The sequence below is a fragment of the Rhinatrema bivittatum genome, chromosome 15 (assembly GCF_901001135.1).
Source record: "Rhinatrema bivittatum chromosome 15, aRhiBiv1.1, whole genome shotgun sequence".
In the NCBI taxonomy this organism is placed as follows: domain Eukaryota; kingdom Metazoa; phylum Chordata; class Amphibia; order Gymnophiona; family Rhinatrematidae; genus Rhinatrema; species Rhinatrema bivittatum.
Window position 1 is genome coordinate 43,379,164 of NC_042629.1, and position 17,160 is coordinate 43,396,323.

Sequence of the window (17,160 nt, forward strand, 5' to 3'; positions counted from 1 at the left end):
ATCCTAACTCTCTATCACTGCCATCTTCTCTCCAGTCTGTTGCTGCAGTCACTGCCAATCCTCCCACTCCGCTGTGACTCCAAGTTACTAAACTGAATCACCAGTTTGCAGAGATCAGGGTTGGAAGCAGTTTCAAAAGCAAAATGGAAAGAATTACAATGGTAAGATGGATCTAAGGGTTGTAGTGGTGGGGAGCTAGATAAGGAAAAGAAAAACGCAGTCAGGGAAGAAGGGAGAAGTGGCTGCACAGTGATAGCTTAGGAGATGGGAATGGCAGAGGCAGGTTGTCACAATTGAGCAGCAATATAGACAACTCGACCTTAGTCATGGCTTCAGCATTGTGACAAAATCCATTAAGAAATACATTTTGACAAGTCTGAAGCTCACAATTGTCTGTTCTCACTTATACGTTTCAGCATGATTTCATTCTGACCTGAGCTCAGTTTTGTGCCATTGTTTATTCTTGTTTTTATTCCAACCCCCTGAACGGAATATTTTTAAAACATTGTCTTAGAATTCGGGGGAATATATTGTTTTGGTTCCAAAAGATTAGACTACTTTACAATCTGTATACAGCATAGGAGGAATAGTCTATTCTGACAGCGTGAAAGCACAGAAACACCTTTCCTACAGGTAAGTAACTGTCCTTTTTTTCTTCCCTGCAAAAATTAACTTCAACTAAGCCCCTATTCTCATTAACAGCTGGGGGATCTGACAAGAGACCCTTACACCGTCTCATTTTAACCCCCAGTCCATGAGTTAAAAGTTTCAGGTGTAACTTAGTATTATTGTTCTCAGAAGGCGTTTATCGCTATAGCAACCTTCTCCCAGGTAAAGACACACCTCCCTAGGCCACGTCATCTTGGCGTGCATTACTGTTTCCACAGCAATGGCAGCTCATAATCACGTGGCTCACCCTCCACCAATCCGCGCCACCCAACGTTTGGTTGCCACGGCGACCATTTCAGCGTCTCGTACGGGAGCTCCCGAGGGACGGTGCCATGAGACTGAGGGGCGGAGCTGGGCGTGCATGTGCGGATTGGAGCGGGGAGCTGGCGCGGGGTCGGTAGATCGGTGTCCGGGGAGACGGTAAGGAACTCAGTCGACGCCGCTGTCGCCCGGCTTCTTTGAGGGACATCTCCGGGCGCGGTGCTGCTTCCCTGGCCGCGAGGTCTATGCGGCAAGGATCTCCCCATCTGTTTCTGAGCTGTGTCCGCCTCCCTCTCCCGTCTGAACTCACCTCTTCCCCCTCCCGTTTCATCTTGCCTCCTCCCTTCCAAATCCCTCCGCCTACTCGACTTCCTCCTCCCCGTTTCATCTCATTTCTCTCTATCTGATTCTTTCTGGCGTCCTCTACTCACCTCGTCCTCCCCACCCCGTTTCCGTTTCAATTTACCTCTTTTTCTCCCCCCGATTATCTCTCTTCGTCTTCCCATTCTCCTTCTTACATCCAGGGCCAGTACTAGTTTTTTTTTTTTGCTGCCCTGTGCTGTTCCCCCTCCCACGTTCATTCATTCTCTGTCCTGCCCCCCCCCCCCCAAAAAAAAAGCCCAGCTACCTTCAGTGATACAAACTTTAAAAACTGACACCCCCTCCCCGAACCCATGGCTGATGCAAGGCTATATTAGGTGCCCTAGGCAAACCTTATAGCCTTGCCCCACGCCCCTGCCTCCTCTCTCCCCCCCCCCCCCCCCCCCACACACAATTAAGTGTTATGCATTTATACTTTACATGAAAAATATCAAAGTACAGTATTCTGAGGTAAAAATATCACTTACATTATATTTACATGCACTGTTATGATGCCAACCAGAAATCTCTGCAAAAAAAGACACTTGGAACCCATATTGTATTTAAGCCTATTGTGATGTGTGTTAGGTGTTGGGCTTGACCCTCTGAAAGCCCAAATACATTAATACACTTCCTATTAGGAAAATGCCTCTCCTTAGTCACTCATGCAGAACATAAACTGACCCTCACCAAATACAGAATAGAGCAACTATAAAATAGAAATACAAACGCACAGACAAAAACTGAACTGGAAACCACAAGAAGCCAAACTCTTTATGCAGTGCAATCATGAAAAAGCAGAACCATCACCATTCCTCAAACGTTAAACAAAATCAAGAAATAGAATAAATAAATAATCATAATGCTAAAAACATACTATTAATATTATTTCAAAAAAAGCTGACGAGATCAAATAATTAAACTCATACACGTTTTTTTAAATGTCCCAAATACCAAGAAAATATTTCAAAACAGAAGACACATCAAATAATACCTGAAAAATAAAACTAAAAAGGATTTAAAAATTCATATTCTCCATACCTGGGAGCTTTTGATTTCCAATTACCCTGAGATTGTCGTGGATTAGTGGGAGTGGGATGCACAAAATCTCTCCTTTTTTTGTTATATACACAAACACTCATGTGCTCATACATATGTACAGACAAACAAACCTGCAGGCATCTCCAGCTATTCTTTGGTTAGGATCTACCAGCAGCATCAGGCCCTCATCTTCATTTCAGCTGCTGTCAGGCTGAAATACGTACACACACGCACACCCCAGGCAGGCTTCCATTCACACATACACATATGCAACCCAGGCAGGCTCCCATTCATGCACCCACCCATCCCAGGCAGCCTCCCGTTTGCGCGCACACACACACATCCCAGTTAGCTTTCCATTCACACACAGACACCCATCACAGGCAGACTCCCATTCACACACACACACATGCAAACCAGGTAATACATGAGATGAGAATACAGGAAATGCTAGCACTGCGAGTGTTGAATACCATGGGGCCAGCACATGAGAAGGAGCTGCCAGACGGGCTTCCTCTTCTGTCACCAGTGGCACCATGGGTCTCCTGCTTCTTCTGCTGCCCGTCGGGATCGGGTCCATGGCGGCACCACGGGACTCCTGCTGCTTCTGTCACCAATGGGATCAGGTCCATTGGCAGCACACGGGGCTCCTGCTTTTGCTGCCAGTGGGAGGCCTGTGGTGCCATTTGTGGCACCACAGGCCTCCATTTCTTCTGCCACTGGTGGGATCGTGTCCACTGGTGGCAACACGGGCATCTCCCTGCTTCTGACGCTGCCCCACTGGGTGTGCCGCCCTGTGCAATTGCACAGTTTGCACACCCGATGGTGCCGGGCCTGCCTACACTCCGTCCCTCTTCATCTCTCTCCACCACATCCCTGTTTCTCTCTACCACTTTCTCCCCACCCCCACGTTTGCACCACTACCCTCATCTCTCTTTCCCATTTCCCGTTATCTTTCTTCCTCTCCCTCCCCTCTGCAGGCAGTGGGGTAAAACCTAAATTGTGTCAACCTATCCTGAAAATCTGGAGCTATTTGCAGCCCTAATCTTCTTGCACCTGGCCAAACTAAAACTGACCATGGAAACTGGAGGGGATGGAGAGTGGGAGCTAGGCAGAGACAGGAATCCACCATCCATGAGTCTGGAAAGACTGGAAGGCCTTTTGGGGCAAGGGTCTTTGATGCTCTCTCTTGGGTGTTGGGGTGGGGGAGACGTCATGATGCCAGATCCTGTAGCGATAAAGTTACCAGATTTTTGATGAGCAAGTCTAGAATACTTTTTTCCCTAATACCATTAGTGAGTGAGCAGTTGATTCTCACAGGCTGAGAGTAGAGGGGTCTAATGGAGTGTTCCTGTGAAAACTTGTAGTGATTTACTCTCAAAATATGAGAACATAAGAAATGACATACTTGATCAGAGCAAAGGTCCATCAAGCTCAGCATCTTGTCTCTGACAGTGGCCAATCCAGGTCACAAATACCTGGCAGGATTCTAAAGAATAAATCCAGGCCTTCTTGCTTATAACCAAAAATAAGCAGTGGCTTTCCCAAGTCTATATGCCAATAATGATTTATGGACTTTTCTAGTTCCACTGTATCTTTTTTTGAGATGGGGTGACCAGAACTGTATGCAATACTCAAGGTGTGGTTACATTGTGGATCAATCCAAAGGCATTATATCATCCTTTCCTAATAATACCTAACATGATAAAGGATACCTTAAACATATTATTTAAGTTTTGCTGCCAAAAATATTTAGGACCTAATACAAAAGTCTAAGGCTGGCAGGTATGTCCTGCTCACCGGGAAAAAACTAAATTAAGCAATAAAATCCTGCTTATCTTTATCTTTATTGTATTTATAAACCACCTAAAGCAAGAAGGCATAACATTTAACACAAATAATAAATAAGACAAGCTCAGTTACAGCCAATAATTCGGTTAATAATTTGATTAGAAACTTCTTAGATCAAGTCATACACTTGCTTGAATAGCCATGCTTCCAGCAAAGATTTGAAAGTTTTTAGGCTATCAGCTAATCGTAAGGCCTCTGGCAGTGCGTTCCACAAAATCGGAGCTGCCACAGGAAAAGCACAATCCCTGGTGCAGCATAATCGTGCTTGGTGCACTGAAGGAACATCCAGAAGGCCCCTCTGAGAAGAGCGTAGCTGGCGTGTGAGGCAATAATTATGTAAAAGTGCACTGCCCCATGGTGACTTGTCTGAAGAGATCAGTTTAAAAGTAGTCCTAGCAATTTTATATTTAATCCATTCCAGAATGGGAAGCCAGTGAAGGTCCACAAGAACGGGGGTAACGTAGCCGTGTCTTTTGCTCCCGGAGATAAGACGGGCAGCGGCATTAAGTAATAGTTGCAGAGACTTGATTATCAAGGCAGGGAAGCCTTGACAATCAACATGTGACTTGTGTGTAGATGATGGATGCAGTTCAAAGTCTGACCTGGATCCAGGATGTCTTACACTGTCTCTGGCTTGATTTTCATGCTCAGTGTCCTTTTTTGTTTCTCATTCTTTGGTCTTTTCTCTTTTCCTTTTTTGGTTCCCCATTCCCTCTTTGGTGTTCTCCTCCATCCTTTTACTTTTAGGTTTCACTCTGTCTTTTTCTTCTTTGTCTCTTTCCTTCAGCAGTGAATAGCTTAGTAAGATTGCCTCTTTCTTCTCTCTTTCTGCCCCCTGCTTTGCTTCTTGTCTCCTCTTCTTCCTGCCTGCTCTCCTTTCTCCTAAGCAGGGATCTCCTCCACTCCTTATCCTTCTACATTCCCTCCCTGGATTCCTTCCTCCCATCCAGGGTCCTCTCTCTTTCTCAACATTTTATTCCAGTCTTTTCCCTCTCCATCTCTTCCTAACCTCAGTTACCACGCCTACCCACATCACAGGACCTTTCTCCATCTCTCTCCAATCAATCCACTTCTTTCCCCAGATCCCTGGTCCATTCTCCTCTATCCATGCTGACTCTGAACTCTCTCTTTGTCTTCCCTTATCCTGATCCCCAAATTGCTCTGCCCCACCCTTCCCTGAGCCCTATTAGAAATTGGCATCCCCGCTCCTTAATATGCTCTGCCTGATTCTCCCCCCCCCCCCCCCCCCAGTCCAATCATCAGTATGGCCTGGCTTCCGCTCTCCGATTCACTTGTGTCACCCCGGCAGGAAGAGGATTGGCGCTTAACATTATGTCAGCGTTCTCTACTGCACGAAGAAAGTATTGACATATAAACCACAAGATCAATGTGGAGCCATGCAACTAGTACCACCAAGACTGACGCTACAATGGCAGAGGAAGCAACACATTATTAAGTGCCGCCCCTCTTTTATGGCAACTGGGAGGAGAGCAGAGCATATCAGGGATGAGGAGAAGGGGAAAGGCTGGATTGGGGAGAAGTTCTTTGCTTCTGCTCCCATTGGAGCCAGGGTTAGAAGATTGCTGCTACCTGGATTTGGGGTGCTGTTGGGTGGAATCAGGGGATGCGTACTATCTAGCAAAGCTCCAAATAGCTCCCATTGTTGTTTTTTTTCTTAATCTCAGATAGAGATGGAGAACGGAGAAGAGGGAGACAATGTCTCTACAAATCCTGAGGAGGAGGGAAACATCACAGAGCCCCCATCAGAAGAGGATGCCGGTGCCACACAGCCCTCAGAAGAGGGAGGCGCTGATACTACACAGCCTGCAGATGAAGGGGATGCGAGTGCCACACAGCCCCCAGAGGAAGGGAATGCAGTTGCCGAACAGCCTCCAGAAGAAGGGGATACCGACACCACACCCCCAGAAGAGGGAGACCTCAGTGCCACACAGCCCCCGGAAGAGGTGGATGCTGTCATCCCACAGCCCCCAGAGGAGGGAGAAACTGATGCCACACAGCCTTTAGAGGCTGCAGAGACTGCAGAAGAAAGGGATGTTGACTCCTCACAGCCCCCCACAAAGGGAGACTCTGGTACCAGGTACTGTCCACAAAAAAAAGAAGACTCTGATACCGCACAGCCCCCAAAAAAGGCGGCTTCTGGGACCGGCACAGCCCCCAAAAAGGCAGATTCTGGGACTGCACAGCCACCAAAAAAGGCAGATTCTGGTACTACGCAACCACCAAAAGCGGAAGAAGCAGCCGCCGCACAAGCCCCAGAGGAGGCTGATGCGGCTTCTACGCAGGCCCTGCAGAAGTGGGTAAGTACCAGTTCACCAATTGTGTTTATGCAAAATAGAAGGGTTGAAGGAATGAAAAATATGTCCTAGACATATATAATATATGGCGCTACCAAGGATTCCAAGGGTGCTTGGTATAGTAGCAATCCATAGCTGTTTTGTCTTTTAAATAGTCATAGAGTCAGGAGGGTGAACTGTTTTGTTCTTTATACATTTTATTTTAGGTTTTCTTTTGGCCTGGCAGATTTCCTCTTGCTCTTGTGCAGTTAGAGCTGGCCTCTGCTGGACTCCAGGAACATGAGCCTTTATTTGCATCTACCAGGGGTTTTTCCTCTCTTTCTGTATTCCTCATCCAACTCGGTCCAGCCACTGCAACCAAAGTCCTTGGCCAGGGACCACTAACCCAGGCTCTTTCTGGAACTTGCTTAATGTGGACCCTAAATATGACCACTAGATGTCACTGTTGAACAATGGCTTCTTCTCGAAACCCTTCAGGGGTGGTGGATGCTGCCATTGCTGTAGCCCCACTTGGGGAGCAGAAACCCAACCCGGGAATGGAATCCAAGTCTCCCACATGGCAGTGCGCACCACCACTGAATTGCCAGGCCAGCTCAAGGTTGTTTTGTTCTTGTTGTAATCACTCTTCTTTGTGACAAGATATTTATTTACTGTAAGTAAGAAGAATACTGTAAGAAAAGGACATTTTTGTAGGCTTGAGGCAACAAAGTGCCCCCGTCTCCAATCAGACAGAACAAGTGAGGGGGTGGGATTGCTTGATCAAATGTAAAGGTGGAGGAGTAGTCCAGTGGTTAAAGCAGTGGGCTACGAACCAGGAGACCAGGGTTCGAGTCCCACTGTCACTCCCTGCGACCTCGGGCAAGTCACTTTACCCTCCATTGCCTCAGGTACAAACAGATTGTGAGCCCTCTGGGGATAGGGAAATACCTACAGTACCTGAATGTAATCCACTCTGAAGGGCTGAAAAAAGTGCGAAAAGTAGAATAAAAATCTAAATAAAATAAGAACTATTTTGAAGCAACAAGAGTGGTACTTGGAATTGAACCTGGCAGAGTGAGGATTTCCCAATGCACAACAAATGCTTGACAACTTCTAAAGAGGCCCTTGGTTAAAAGTCAAGACCCAGGGAATAAGCCGTCAATGGGCTGACATCTCTCCAAGTGGTTATATTTTGCTTGGCCAGTACACAAGGCATGGATGAATAGAAAGGGAACAAAAGGGGAGAAGTGACAGCACAGTTGAAATACATTGAAACTATTATGAGCTGCTGCACTAGGGGTAAATAATCACATTACCCACCTTGTTACAAACCCCTTGGGTAGTTTGAACCTGCTGGATTTGTATCTATAATCATTATTTTCCCTGGAAAAATTGCCCACAGAGATTTGCACCTGCTTTCTCTGTAGGTAATTTTTCCCATCAGGAATCATGTACGTAGTTTTGATTAGAATCGGTGCTTTTTTTCTAGAAAGAAAGGTGCCAGTACTCAGACGCAGGGCCATCCTTAGTAGGAAGGGCAGGGGAAATCGGGGCAACCTCCTGGTACCCCTTTACCCCCCTCCCTCAACCTCGCTCCCTGTAACCGGCTGCAGGGTTCGGTCACTGCATGATTCCTCCACCCTTCCCTTCCTCCTTCCCATCAGCAGGCGGCATAAGAGAGCAGCGCGTTTACTGGTGGCAGAGGAGGCACCAACGTCATGGCATGGTGCTTATCTCGCTCTCTTCTCTCTCTCCTCTACTGCTACTTTTCTCAGATACAGATTCAGGGAACTTTATTTGTATATATGCTGCCAAAGTAATGCATAAAGTGGTTAAAAGGAGAATAAAAAAAGAAAAAAGTACATAATAATGGTAATAATAGTAATTACAATTACAAGGTACAGAATGGTTTGTCCTCTGGATAATTAGCAGGTTCTAGTGCATACAGGACTGGTGCCGTGTCTTGGTCAGTGCCCTTCAAAGAACTGCTTCCTGCTCTATCAAGTACCCTCACCAACTGGCCAAAAAGAAAGCTCTGATTTATACAAAACTCTTTGTGGTGTTTCCTTCCCTAACCAAACTCTACCATCATGAATGCTTCAGAAGAATGTGAGCGAAAGTAAGTGTATTATTGAAGAACGTGCAGGCTTCCCCCATACTAAGGGGAGACTGCAGTCAAAGAGCGCGTTATTAATAGGGAGGGTCATTTTCAAAGGCATGTCAAAGAGTAAAAACGCCATATTTATGGAAATGACCTGCTCTAAAATTGCTGGCCTGCTAGTTATGTATTTATTTAAAATGATTTTATATTCCGCTTATCACAGCTCAAACCATGCTCAGCGGATCACGGTATAATATAGTATTTTTTCACGAAACAGCACGTCCATAATACAATAAGACCACATACAATAAAACCAGCTCAGAGCCCCCTCAAATGCTTAGTGAAACAGCCAGTCTTTCACATGTTTCCAAATCTTCCATTTGTCTCGGCTCTAAAGGCAAAGCATTCCAAAGCACGGGCATACTTTAAAAAAAAAAAAATGTACGCTGGCACATCTCCTGCAAGCGGGCTTCACGTTTAGAAGGATATGTGTGCGTATGTCTGGCATGAGCACAGCTTTCCCTAGAGCGAGTGGCGGCCTTCCCGGGGCAGGGTTGAGGTAGGGCTTGCATTTGCGCACCTACTTCTGCATTTTAAAAAGTATGAGGGACTTGAAAATGCAATCTGTGCACAAATTTAACAGGTGTGAGCGTGAGAAGCTAGACTGGATGGGATCATTTTCAAAGCAAACCTAGGCGTACTAGTTTGCTTTGAGTCTTGGTGTAAGACATGCACGTATTTGCTGTCTTATGGGAACTGCTACAAAATTACCTCCAAAAGCCTTCTTAATAAATAAGCTCCTTATGTTACAGACTTTATCCCAGGACAAGCAGGATGCTAGTCCTCACATATGGGTGACATCAGTAATGGAGCCCTATGTACGGAAAACTTCTTTAAACGTTGCTATGAAACTTTTGACTGGCACCAGAGTGCCTACTGAGCATGCCCAGCATGCCATGATATTCCCTGCCACAGGGGTCTCCCTTCAGTCTTCTTTTTTCCGCGAAGCAGTTAGCCTCGCGGTCCTTAGGAGTCCTGTGGAATTCTCCACAACTTTAACTTTAAAAAAAAAAGTTTAGAAAACTTCAGCCGCAAAGGGTCTCCCCTTAGTAAACACCGATCGCGGTAAGTTTTTGGATTTTCGCGGTTCCGTTCCGTTTTTTGACAAATTTTTGTACCTGGTCATTGGCCGTCGACGGCTGTCCAGCCCCAAAATGGCTTCAGGCTTCAAAAAGTGTCCCAAATGCAACAGGAACATGTCCATTACGGACCCTCACCAGGACTATGTCCTCTGTCTTGGTGAAGCCCATGATGTGAAAACTTGTCCCTTGTGTGCCACAATGACATCAAAGGGCCGTCGTCTTCGACTAGAAAAAATGGAGCAATTGTTTAAAATACAGCTTATATCAGATCCATCCACCTCAACACAATCGTCTCCAGCTGGGTCGATTCGGAAAGTCAAGTTCAAAAAACGTCTACCAGGTGAGTCGGGAGATGCTCCCTTTTCCTCCCCCTCACCATTGTCCAGGGCGTCGACATCAGGCAGTGAAAAAGCCCGCGAAAAAGAAAAGCATCGCCATCGGCACCGTAGGCCGCATACGGCATTGGCGACCTCGATACCCGGCGAACCATCGACAGAGGGCAGTACACCTACTAAGAAACCTCGGCTCCAGGATCAGACTTCAGAGCCACCGACAGGGCGATCCCCGTCGATTCCGGCGCAGGGAACCGTGCCTCCTCAGGGCCCTGAGGAGGTACCGGCATCGCCATTACCGCCTCCCCCCATGGGTGCTCTGTTTTCACCATCCATGCGGGTGGAACTTGATGTGTATATACGTCAAGCGGTCAGAGATGCATTCATCGAGGCGATGCCACGACCTCAGCCTTCTACGCCAGCGATGCCCTCGACACGATTCCGATGACATCGCCCGTTCCAGCACCGGTGGCCTCGATGCCGATTCCAGCAATACCATCACCACAACCATCGATGCCATCGATGCCGATTCCGCCGGTTCCTGCGTATGTACCACCGATGCCGTCGATTCCCATTCGGCCACCGGCACCGATACCACCATCGATGCCAGGTCAAGAATCCTCCATTTTTCAACCATTAATGGATAAATTGGATTCACTAATTCAAGTTTTTTCTACTTCACCTCAGGATTTCGATTCAGATACACGTCCAGAACCAGTGCCTGGTTCATCAGGGGTTATCCCACCTATGAGACCACATACACCAATGTCTGAGGTCCCCTTTAAGCCTCTTAGACCATCAGAACATCCACTGGATACTGGTACAGACTCAGGGAATGATATATTGTCTGAAGAAGATATCCTATCTGAACCTTCACCACCAGAAGACAGAAGGAAATCACCACCAGAAGATCTTTCCTTCTCTAACTTCATAAAGGAGATGTCTGACACTATTCCATTCTCTCTCCTCTCGGAAATAGACACTAGGCAGAAGACCTTGGAGGTCCTTCAGTTCGTGGATCCTCCTAAAGAGATACTAGCTATTCCAGTGCACGAAGTCCTGCAAGAGCTAATGTACCGGATGTGGGAGCACCCTGGCTCTGTGGCAGCAGTTAATAAACGAGCTGATGCCACATATCTCGTCCAACCCATTCCAGGGTTTCAAAAATCTCAGTTGCCACACCAATCTGTAGTGGTTGAATCAGCCCAGAAAAAGGCTAAGAGACTGAAACAACATGCTTCCACACCTCCAGGTAAAGACAGTCGTTTCCTAGACAGTTTGGGAAGAAAGATCTTCCAAGGAGCAATGCTGGTTTCACGGATAAACTCATATCAATTATTCATGAACCAGTATCAGCGTGACCTGTGGAAACAGGTTGAAGCTCTTTCCCAACACCTACCAGACCAGTTTCAAGAAGGTTTCCTCCGTCTCGTGCATAAGGGCCTAGAAGCAGGCAAGCACGAGGTGAGAGCCACCTATGATTCTTTCGAAACGGCCTCCCGTTTATCAGCCTCAGGTATCACAGCTCGGAGGTGGGCCTGGTTAAAATCCTCTGAACTTAGACCAGAAGTACAGGAAAGGTTAGCAGACCTACCTTGTCTAGGTGAAAACCTTTTTGGAGACAAGGTCAAAGAGGCAGTGGCAACCATAAAAGACCACACGGAAACCCTGAAACAATTGTCTCAGCTTCCTCAAGACACGCACCAACCTTCTAGGAGGCCTCCTAGAAGAGAAGTGAGGAAACCATATTATCGCCCTCGACGATATTACCCTCCTGCTACCAGAGCCAGACAACCACGCCCTACACAGCGTTCTCAAGTTCGACAGAGGCCTGCTAGGCCCCAGCAGCCTGCGCCTACTGCATCCACATCAGGCTTTTGAAAACCAGCCAGAGAGCAGAAGCCATTCTCGAAATCCTCTTCCACACTTACCAGTCGGAGGTCGAATAGCTTACTACCATCAAACTTGGACCTCCATCACAACAGACCAATGGGTACTCTCAATTACAGCTCAAGGGTACTGCTTGGATTTCATCACTGTACCAAACGAAAATCCTCCTCTTTCATCTTGGACAGTGTCTCATCACTCCACAATCCTACAAGCAGAATTATCCACCCTTCTGAAAGCCAGGGCCATAGAACCAGTGCCCAGGCCTCAGTGGGCAGAGGATTCTACTCCCGATATTTCCTCATTCCAAAGAAAACCGGGGGCCTACGTCCTATCCTGGACCTCAGAAATCTCAACAAATTTCTAAAGAAAGAAAAATTCAGGATGGTATCATTAAGCACCATGCTACCTCTTCTTCAAAAAGGGGATTGGCTCTGCTCTCTGGATCTTCAAGACGCTTACGCTCACATTCCCATCTTTCCTCCTCATCGACAGTACCTGCGATTTCTGGCCGAAGGGCAACACTTTCAATACCGAGTGCTACCATTCGGCCTAGCCTCAGCACCTCGAGTGTTCACAAAGTGTCTCGCAGTAGTGGTGGCACATCTTCACAAACAAAGAGTGCATGTATTTCCTTACTTGGATGACTGGCTCATCAGGAGTCAAACGCAAAACGGAGCTCTCAATTCTCTCAAGCTCACAATAACTTTGCTTCACTCCTTGGGATTTCTCATCAATTACGAGAAATCCCATCTCACACCATCTCACCAGTTGCAGTTCATAGGTGCAGATCTCAACTCCATCACAGCAAAAGCTTTTCTTCCAAGAGACCGTGCTCAAACGCTCGTTCTCCTGGCGCACTCTTTTCGCAATCAGTCTCGAGTTACAGCTCATCAGTGCCTCACCCTACTCGGACACATGGCCTCAACAGTTCACGTCACTCCCATGGCCAGACTGACCATGCGACTAATGCAATGGACACTCAAAGATCAGTGGATTCAAGCCATTCAACCATTGTCCACTCCCATTCAGATAACACAAGATCTGAGTTCTTCCCTTCTCTGGTGGACATCAAAGATCAACTTGCTCAAAGGCCTACCTTTCCAGCAACCAGTTCCACAAGTGACTTTAACTACAGATGCATCCACCTTAGGTTGGGGCGCACACATTGGTCATCTAAAGACACAAGGCACGTGGACAAAACTCTAAGCCTCCTTTCAAATAAACTTCCTGGAGCTTCGAGCTATACGCTATGCGCTACATGCATTCAAGGACTGCCTTTCACACAAGACAGTTCTGATTCAAACGGACAATACAGTAGCCATGTGGTACATCAACAAACAAGGGGGAACAGGTTCCTACCTCCTTTGCCAAGAAGCAGCTCAAATTTGGGACTGGGCCCTAGCACACTCAATTCTTCTACGGGCCACCTATCTAGCAGGCATCCACAACACAGTAGCGGATCGCCTCAGCCGTCAATTCCAACCACACGAGTGGTCTCTAGACCCAACGCTAGCAACCAAGATATTTCAATGCTGGGGTCAACCAACAATAGATCTCTTTGCATCCCATTTGAACTACAAAGTGAACAATTACTGCTCTCTCCTCTGGCAGCAGAACAAACTACCAAAGGACGCCTTTGCTCGCCATTGGAATTCAGGCCTGATATATGCGTATCCACCGATACCGCTCATAACCAAAACTCTATGTCTAGTGAAGCTTCAACAGGACAAGGGGACCATGATACTCATAGCCCCATACTGGCCTCGACAAGTATGGTTCCCCACACTTCTAGATCTCTCAGTCAGGGATCCAATTCGCCTGGGAGTAGCTCCCAATCTCATAACTCAGGAACAGGGTCAGTTGTGCCATTCCAACCTTCAATCCCTGTCCCTGACAGCATGGATGTTGAAAGCTTGATCTTACAACCACTCAGCCTTCCAACCACTATATCTCAAGTTCTGATAGCATCACGTAAACCTTCCACTAGAAAGAATTATTCCTACAAATGGAAACGGTTTACTTTGTGGTGCACTCAGAAAGCACTAGATCCTTTCACTTGCCCCACTACCTCACTACTAGATTACCTATACCATCTTCCAGACTCTGGTCTTAAGACTTCATCTGTAAGAGTACACTTGAGTGCGATCTCAGCTTATCATAGCAAGCTGGGAGACACACCTATCTCTACACAGCCTCTCGTCAGTAAATTCATGAGAGGCCTAACTCACATTAAACCTCCAGTTCATTCCCCAAGCATACAATGGGACCTGAACGTAGTCTTAACCAGGCTTATGCGTTCTCCATTTGAACCCATAGATACCTGTGACCTTAAATTTCTTACTTGGAAAACGGTTTTCCTTATAGCCATTACATAGCTAGAAGGGTCAGCGAACTACAAGCTCTAGTCACATACGAACCTTTTACAAAGTTCCTACATGACAGGGTGGACCTCCGTACTCATCCTAAATTCCTTCCAAAAGTAGTCACGGACTTCCACCTCAATCAATCTATAGTTTTACCAACATTCTTTCCAAGGCCTCACTCTCACCAGGGAGAAAGAGCCTTACATACCTTAGACTGTAAGCGTGCACTATCTTTCTACTTAAACCGCACTACAGTCCATAGAAAATCCAGTCAACTATTTGTATCCTATGATCCAAACAAACCGGGTAAACCAGTGGGTAAACATACTTTGTCAAATTGGCTAGCAGATTGCATACAATTTTGTTATGAGAAAGCAGGCCTTACTCTTCAAGGGCGAGTAAAAGCACATTCAGTCAGAGCAATGTCAACCTCAGTAGCACACCTTCGCTCTGTACCTATTCTGGACATTTGCAAAGCAGCAACATGGAGTTCTCTTCACACCTTTGCAGCTCACTACTGTTTAGACAAAGAAGGAAGACAAGATTCAGCCTATGGACAATCCGTCTTAAAGAACTTGTTTCCAGTGTGATCCCAACTCCTTCCACATCCAACCTGCTGTGATCTTCGGCTGCATCATTTCAACAACAATACTTCACTGTTGCTTCACTACAAAATGACTCAGCCTCTAGCTTGCTAATCACCCATATGTGAGGACTAGCATCCTGCTTGTCCTGGGATAAAGCAAAATTGCTTACCTTGTAATAGGTGTTATCCCAGGACAGCAGGATGTAGTCCTCACGAAACCCACCCGCCACCCCGCGGAGTTGGGTCCGATATGTTTTATTATTTTATTTTGGCTAACGCTAATTGCTACAAAACAAGACTGAAGGGAGACCCCTGTGGCAGGGAATATCATGGCATGCTGGGCATGCTCAGTAGGCACTCTGGTGCCCGTCAAAAGTTTCATAGAAACTTTTAAAGAAGTTTTCCGTACATAGGGCTCCATTACTGATGTCAACCATATGTGAGGACTACATCCTGCTGTCCTGGGATAACACCTATTACAAGGTAAGCAATTTTGCTAATTCCTTTGTGACCTGGGACTACTTTATTTCACCAGTTTCCTCTAAGGATTGCAGTGTGTCCAGAAAACGAATTATTACCTGGGAACTAGTTAGTGAGCCCTGTACCAGAATGGCTCTGAAGAATACGTTTTCCCTTGGACACTGCTTGGTGGGGATCAACTGGTCCCAAGGTTTGCTTTCTCTCCTGCTCATTTTCTGTGAAACTCTCTTCCTTTAAATTTTAGGACAAGAAAAAGGAACAGGAAGCTCCACAGCCTTCGAAGAAGGAAGTGAGTATCTTCCTGTTATGCTAAGACGCGGTAAAGCAAAACTCTAGAACAAATAGGTTGAAAGCTTGAGACATGGCATGTACACTGGAACCTAGGAATCCATGCGTGCTCTACATAGATCCTACATTCTAACATCCAGTATCCGTTTATGACTTTCAGTAGCATGGGATCTTCTTAGTGTTTGGGTAATTGCCAGGTTCTTGTGGCCTGGTTTTGGCCTCTGTTGGAAACAGGATGCTGGGCTTGATGGACCCTTGGTCTGACCCAGCATGGCAATCTCTTATGTTCTTATGTTCAGGCATTGATATAGCACTCACCTATATAACATTTTTACTGGCTTGAAGTAAATAAGGAGTATATGTTCCAGGTGCCAGTAGCAGATGCCACAAACGTACACAGCATGCTTGGGCAATGTGGGTTTTACTGCTTGAGCTTAGAAGCTGATGGCCCTGGAAATAAGGACAGGCGATTGCCAGGATTAGCCAGTGCTGTTTTTTAAAGTCGGAAAACCAGCTCCAAAGTGCTCAAGCTGATGGCTGGAGCTCACTAGGGCAGAATCAAAGAAATCTGCTTTGCAGAGAGCGAATCGGTAAAGACTATTACTCTTGGGTGAGCTGGCAAGGAATCTGTTGAGGTGAATGACTTCAGCTGACTGCCTGGCCTCAGATTATATGTGGCAGACGAGCCTGTCCTGGGTTTTCACTACCAGGTTCAAAGCATTTGCACCATGAAAACTTTAAAAGCAGAGTTGATAACCAAGACTGGGCCATCTCTTCCTCCTGATTTTGATTCAGGTAGTCTTCCTAAGGAAGACAGGGCCACTCACTAGGATGACATTTGTCGCACTGTTTTAACTTCACTGGTTGTTTCTTTGAGTGTTTTTCCTTCAGGAATGAGCTTATTTTATTGTGATTAAAGTCTTGATTTGTACCATGTACTTTCACAGTATAAAACTCTGTACTTTGGCTGTAAAACATTTGACTAGTTCTGTTAGAATCCCATTCCTGGTGGAAGAGCATTCAGAATGAGCAACTGAAAGTGGGTTTAATTAGCCCTGGAAACCAAAGAGGAAACAAATGAATTATTTTGCTGGTACACCATGTCCTGAAAGAGTCCTTTCATGTAACTATATTTGGCTGGATTCGGTGCATTGTCTCTATCCTGTGCTACTTCATACAGCAGACAACACTTTTATCAATTAGCTACCATTTCTTGTTTTGCTATTAGACTTTCAACCCCACTGCTCAGTTGCAATGCAATAACTGAGGAAACTGCAGCAGCTACTGCTGGAAGTTAGATTCATCTTTCCATCCCGGTACTAATATAGCTCCACACTCATCAACCTTTGAATTGGATAACGTATAAAAAGAGGGGGCCTGCCGTTCTTTGCTCTGCTCCATGGAAGGGCATTGGGCTGACAGAAAACACTGACCCAGCGCATGAGCTTTATGATAAACAATAAGCAACAGGAACGTCATCTCAAAGATTGCTTTTAAAGAGA

The 17,160-nt window shown here is 46.2% G+C and overlaps 1 protein-coding gene across 11 annotated transcripts in view; it reads left to right on the forward strand.

Moving 5' to 3' along the window:
• The first annotated feature begins 943 nt into the window (after positions 1 to 943).
• TEX55 (testis expressed 55) overlaps positions 944 to 17,160 on the forward strand; it is a 71,415-nt gene continuing 55,198 nt past the window's right edge. For 10 of the 11 annotated variants that reach the window (XM_029579145.1, XM_029579147.1, XM_029579149.1 and 7 more), the window contains exons 1-3: positions 944 to 1,089; positions 5,868 to 6,500; positions 15,615 to 15,659. In XM_029579145.1, the coding sequence (XP_029435005.1) occupies positions 5,874 to 6,500; positions 15,615 to 15,659 (672 nt within the window). In that variant the 5' untranslated portion in view covers positions 944 to 1,089; positions 5,868 to 5,873. The remainder of the gene's footprint in view (positions 1,090 to 5,867; positions 6,501 to 15,614; positions 15,660 to 17,160) is intronic. The other variant, XM_029579146.1, reaches the window with a different exon arrangement.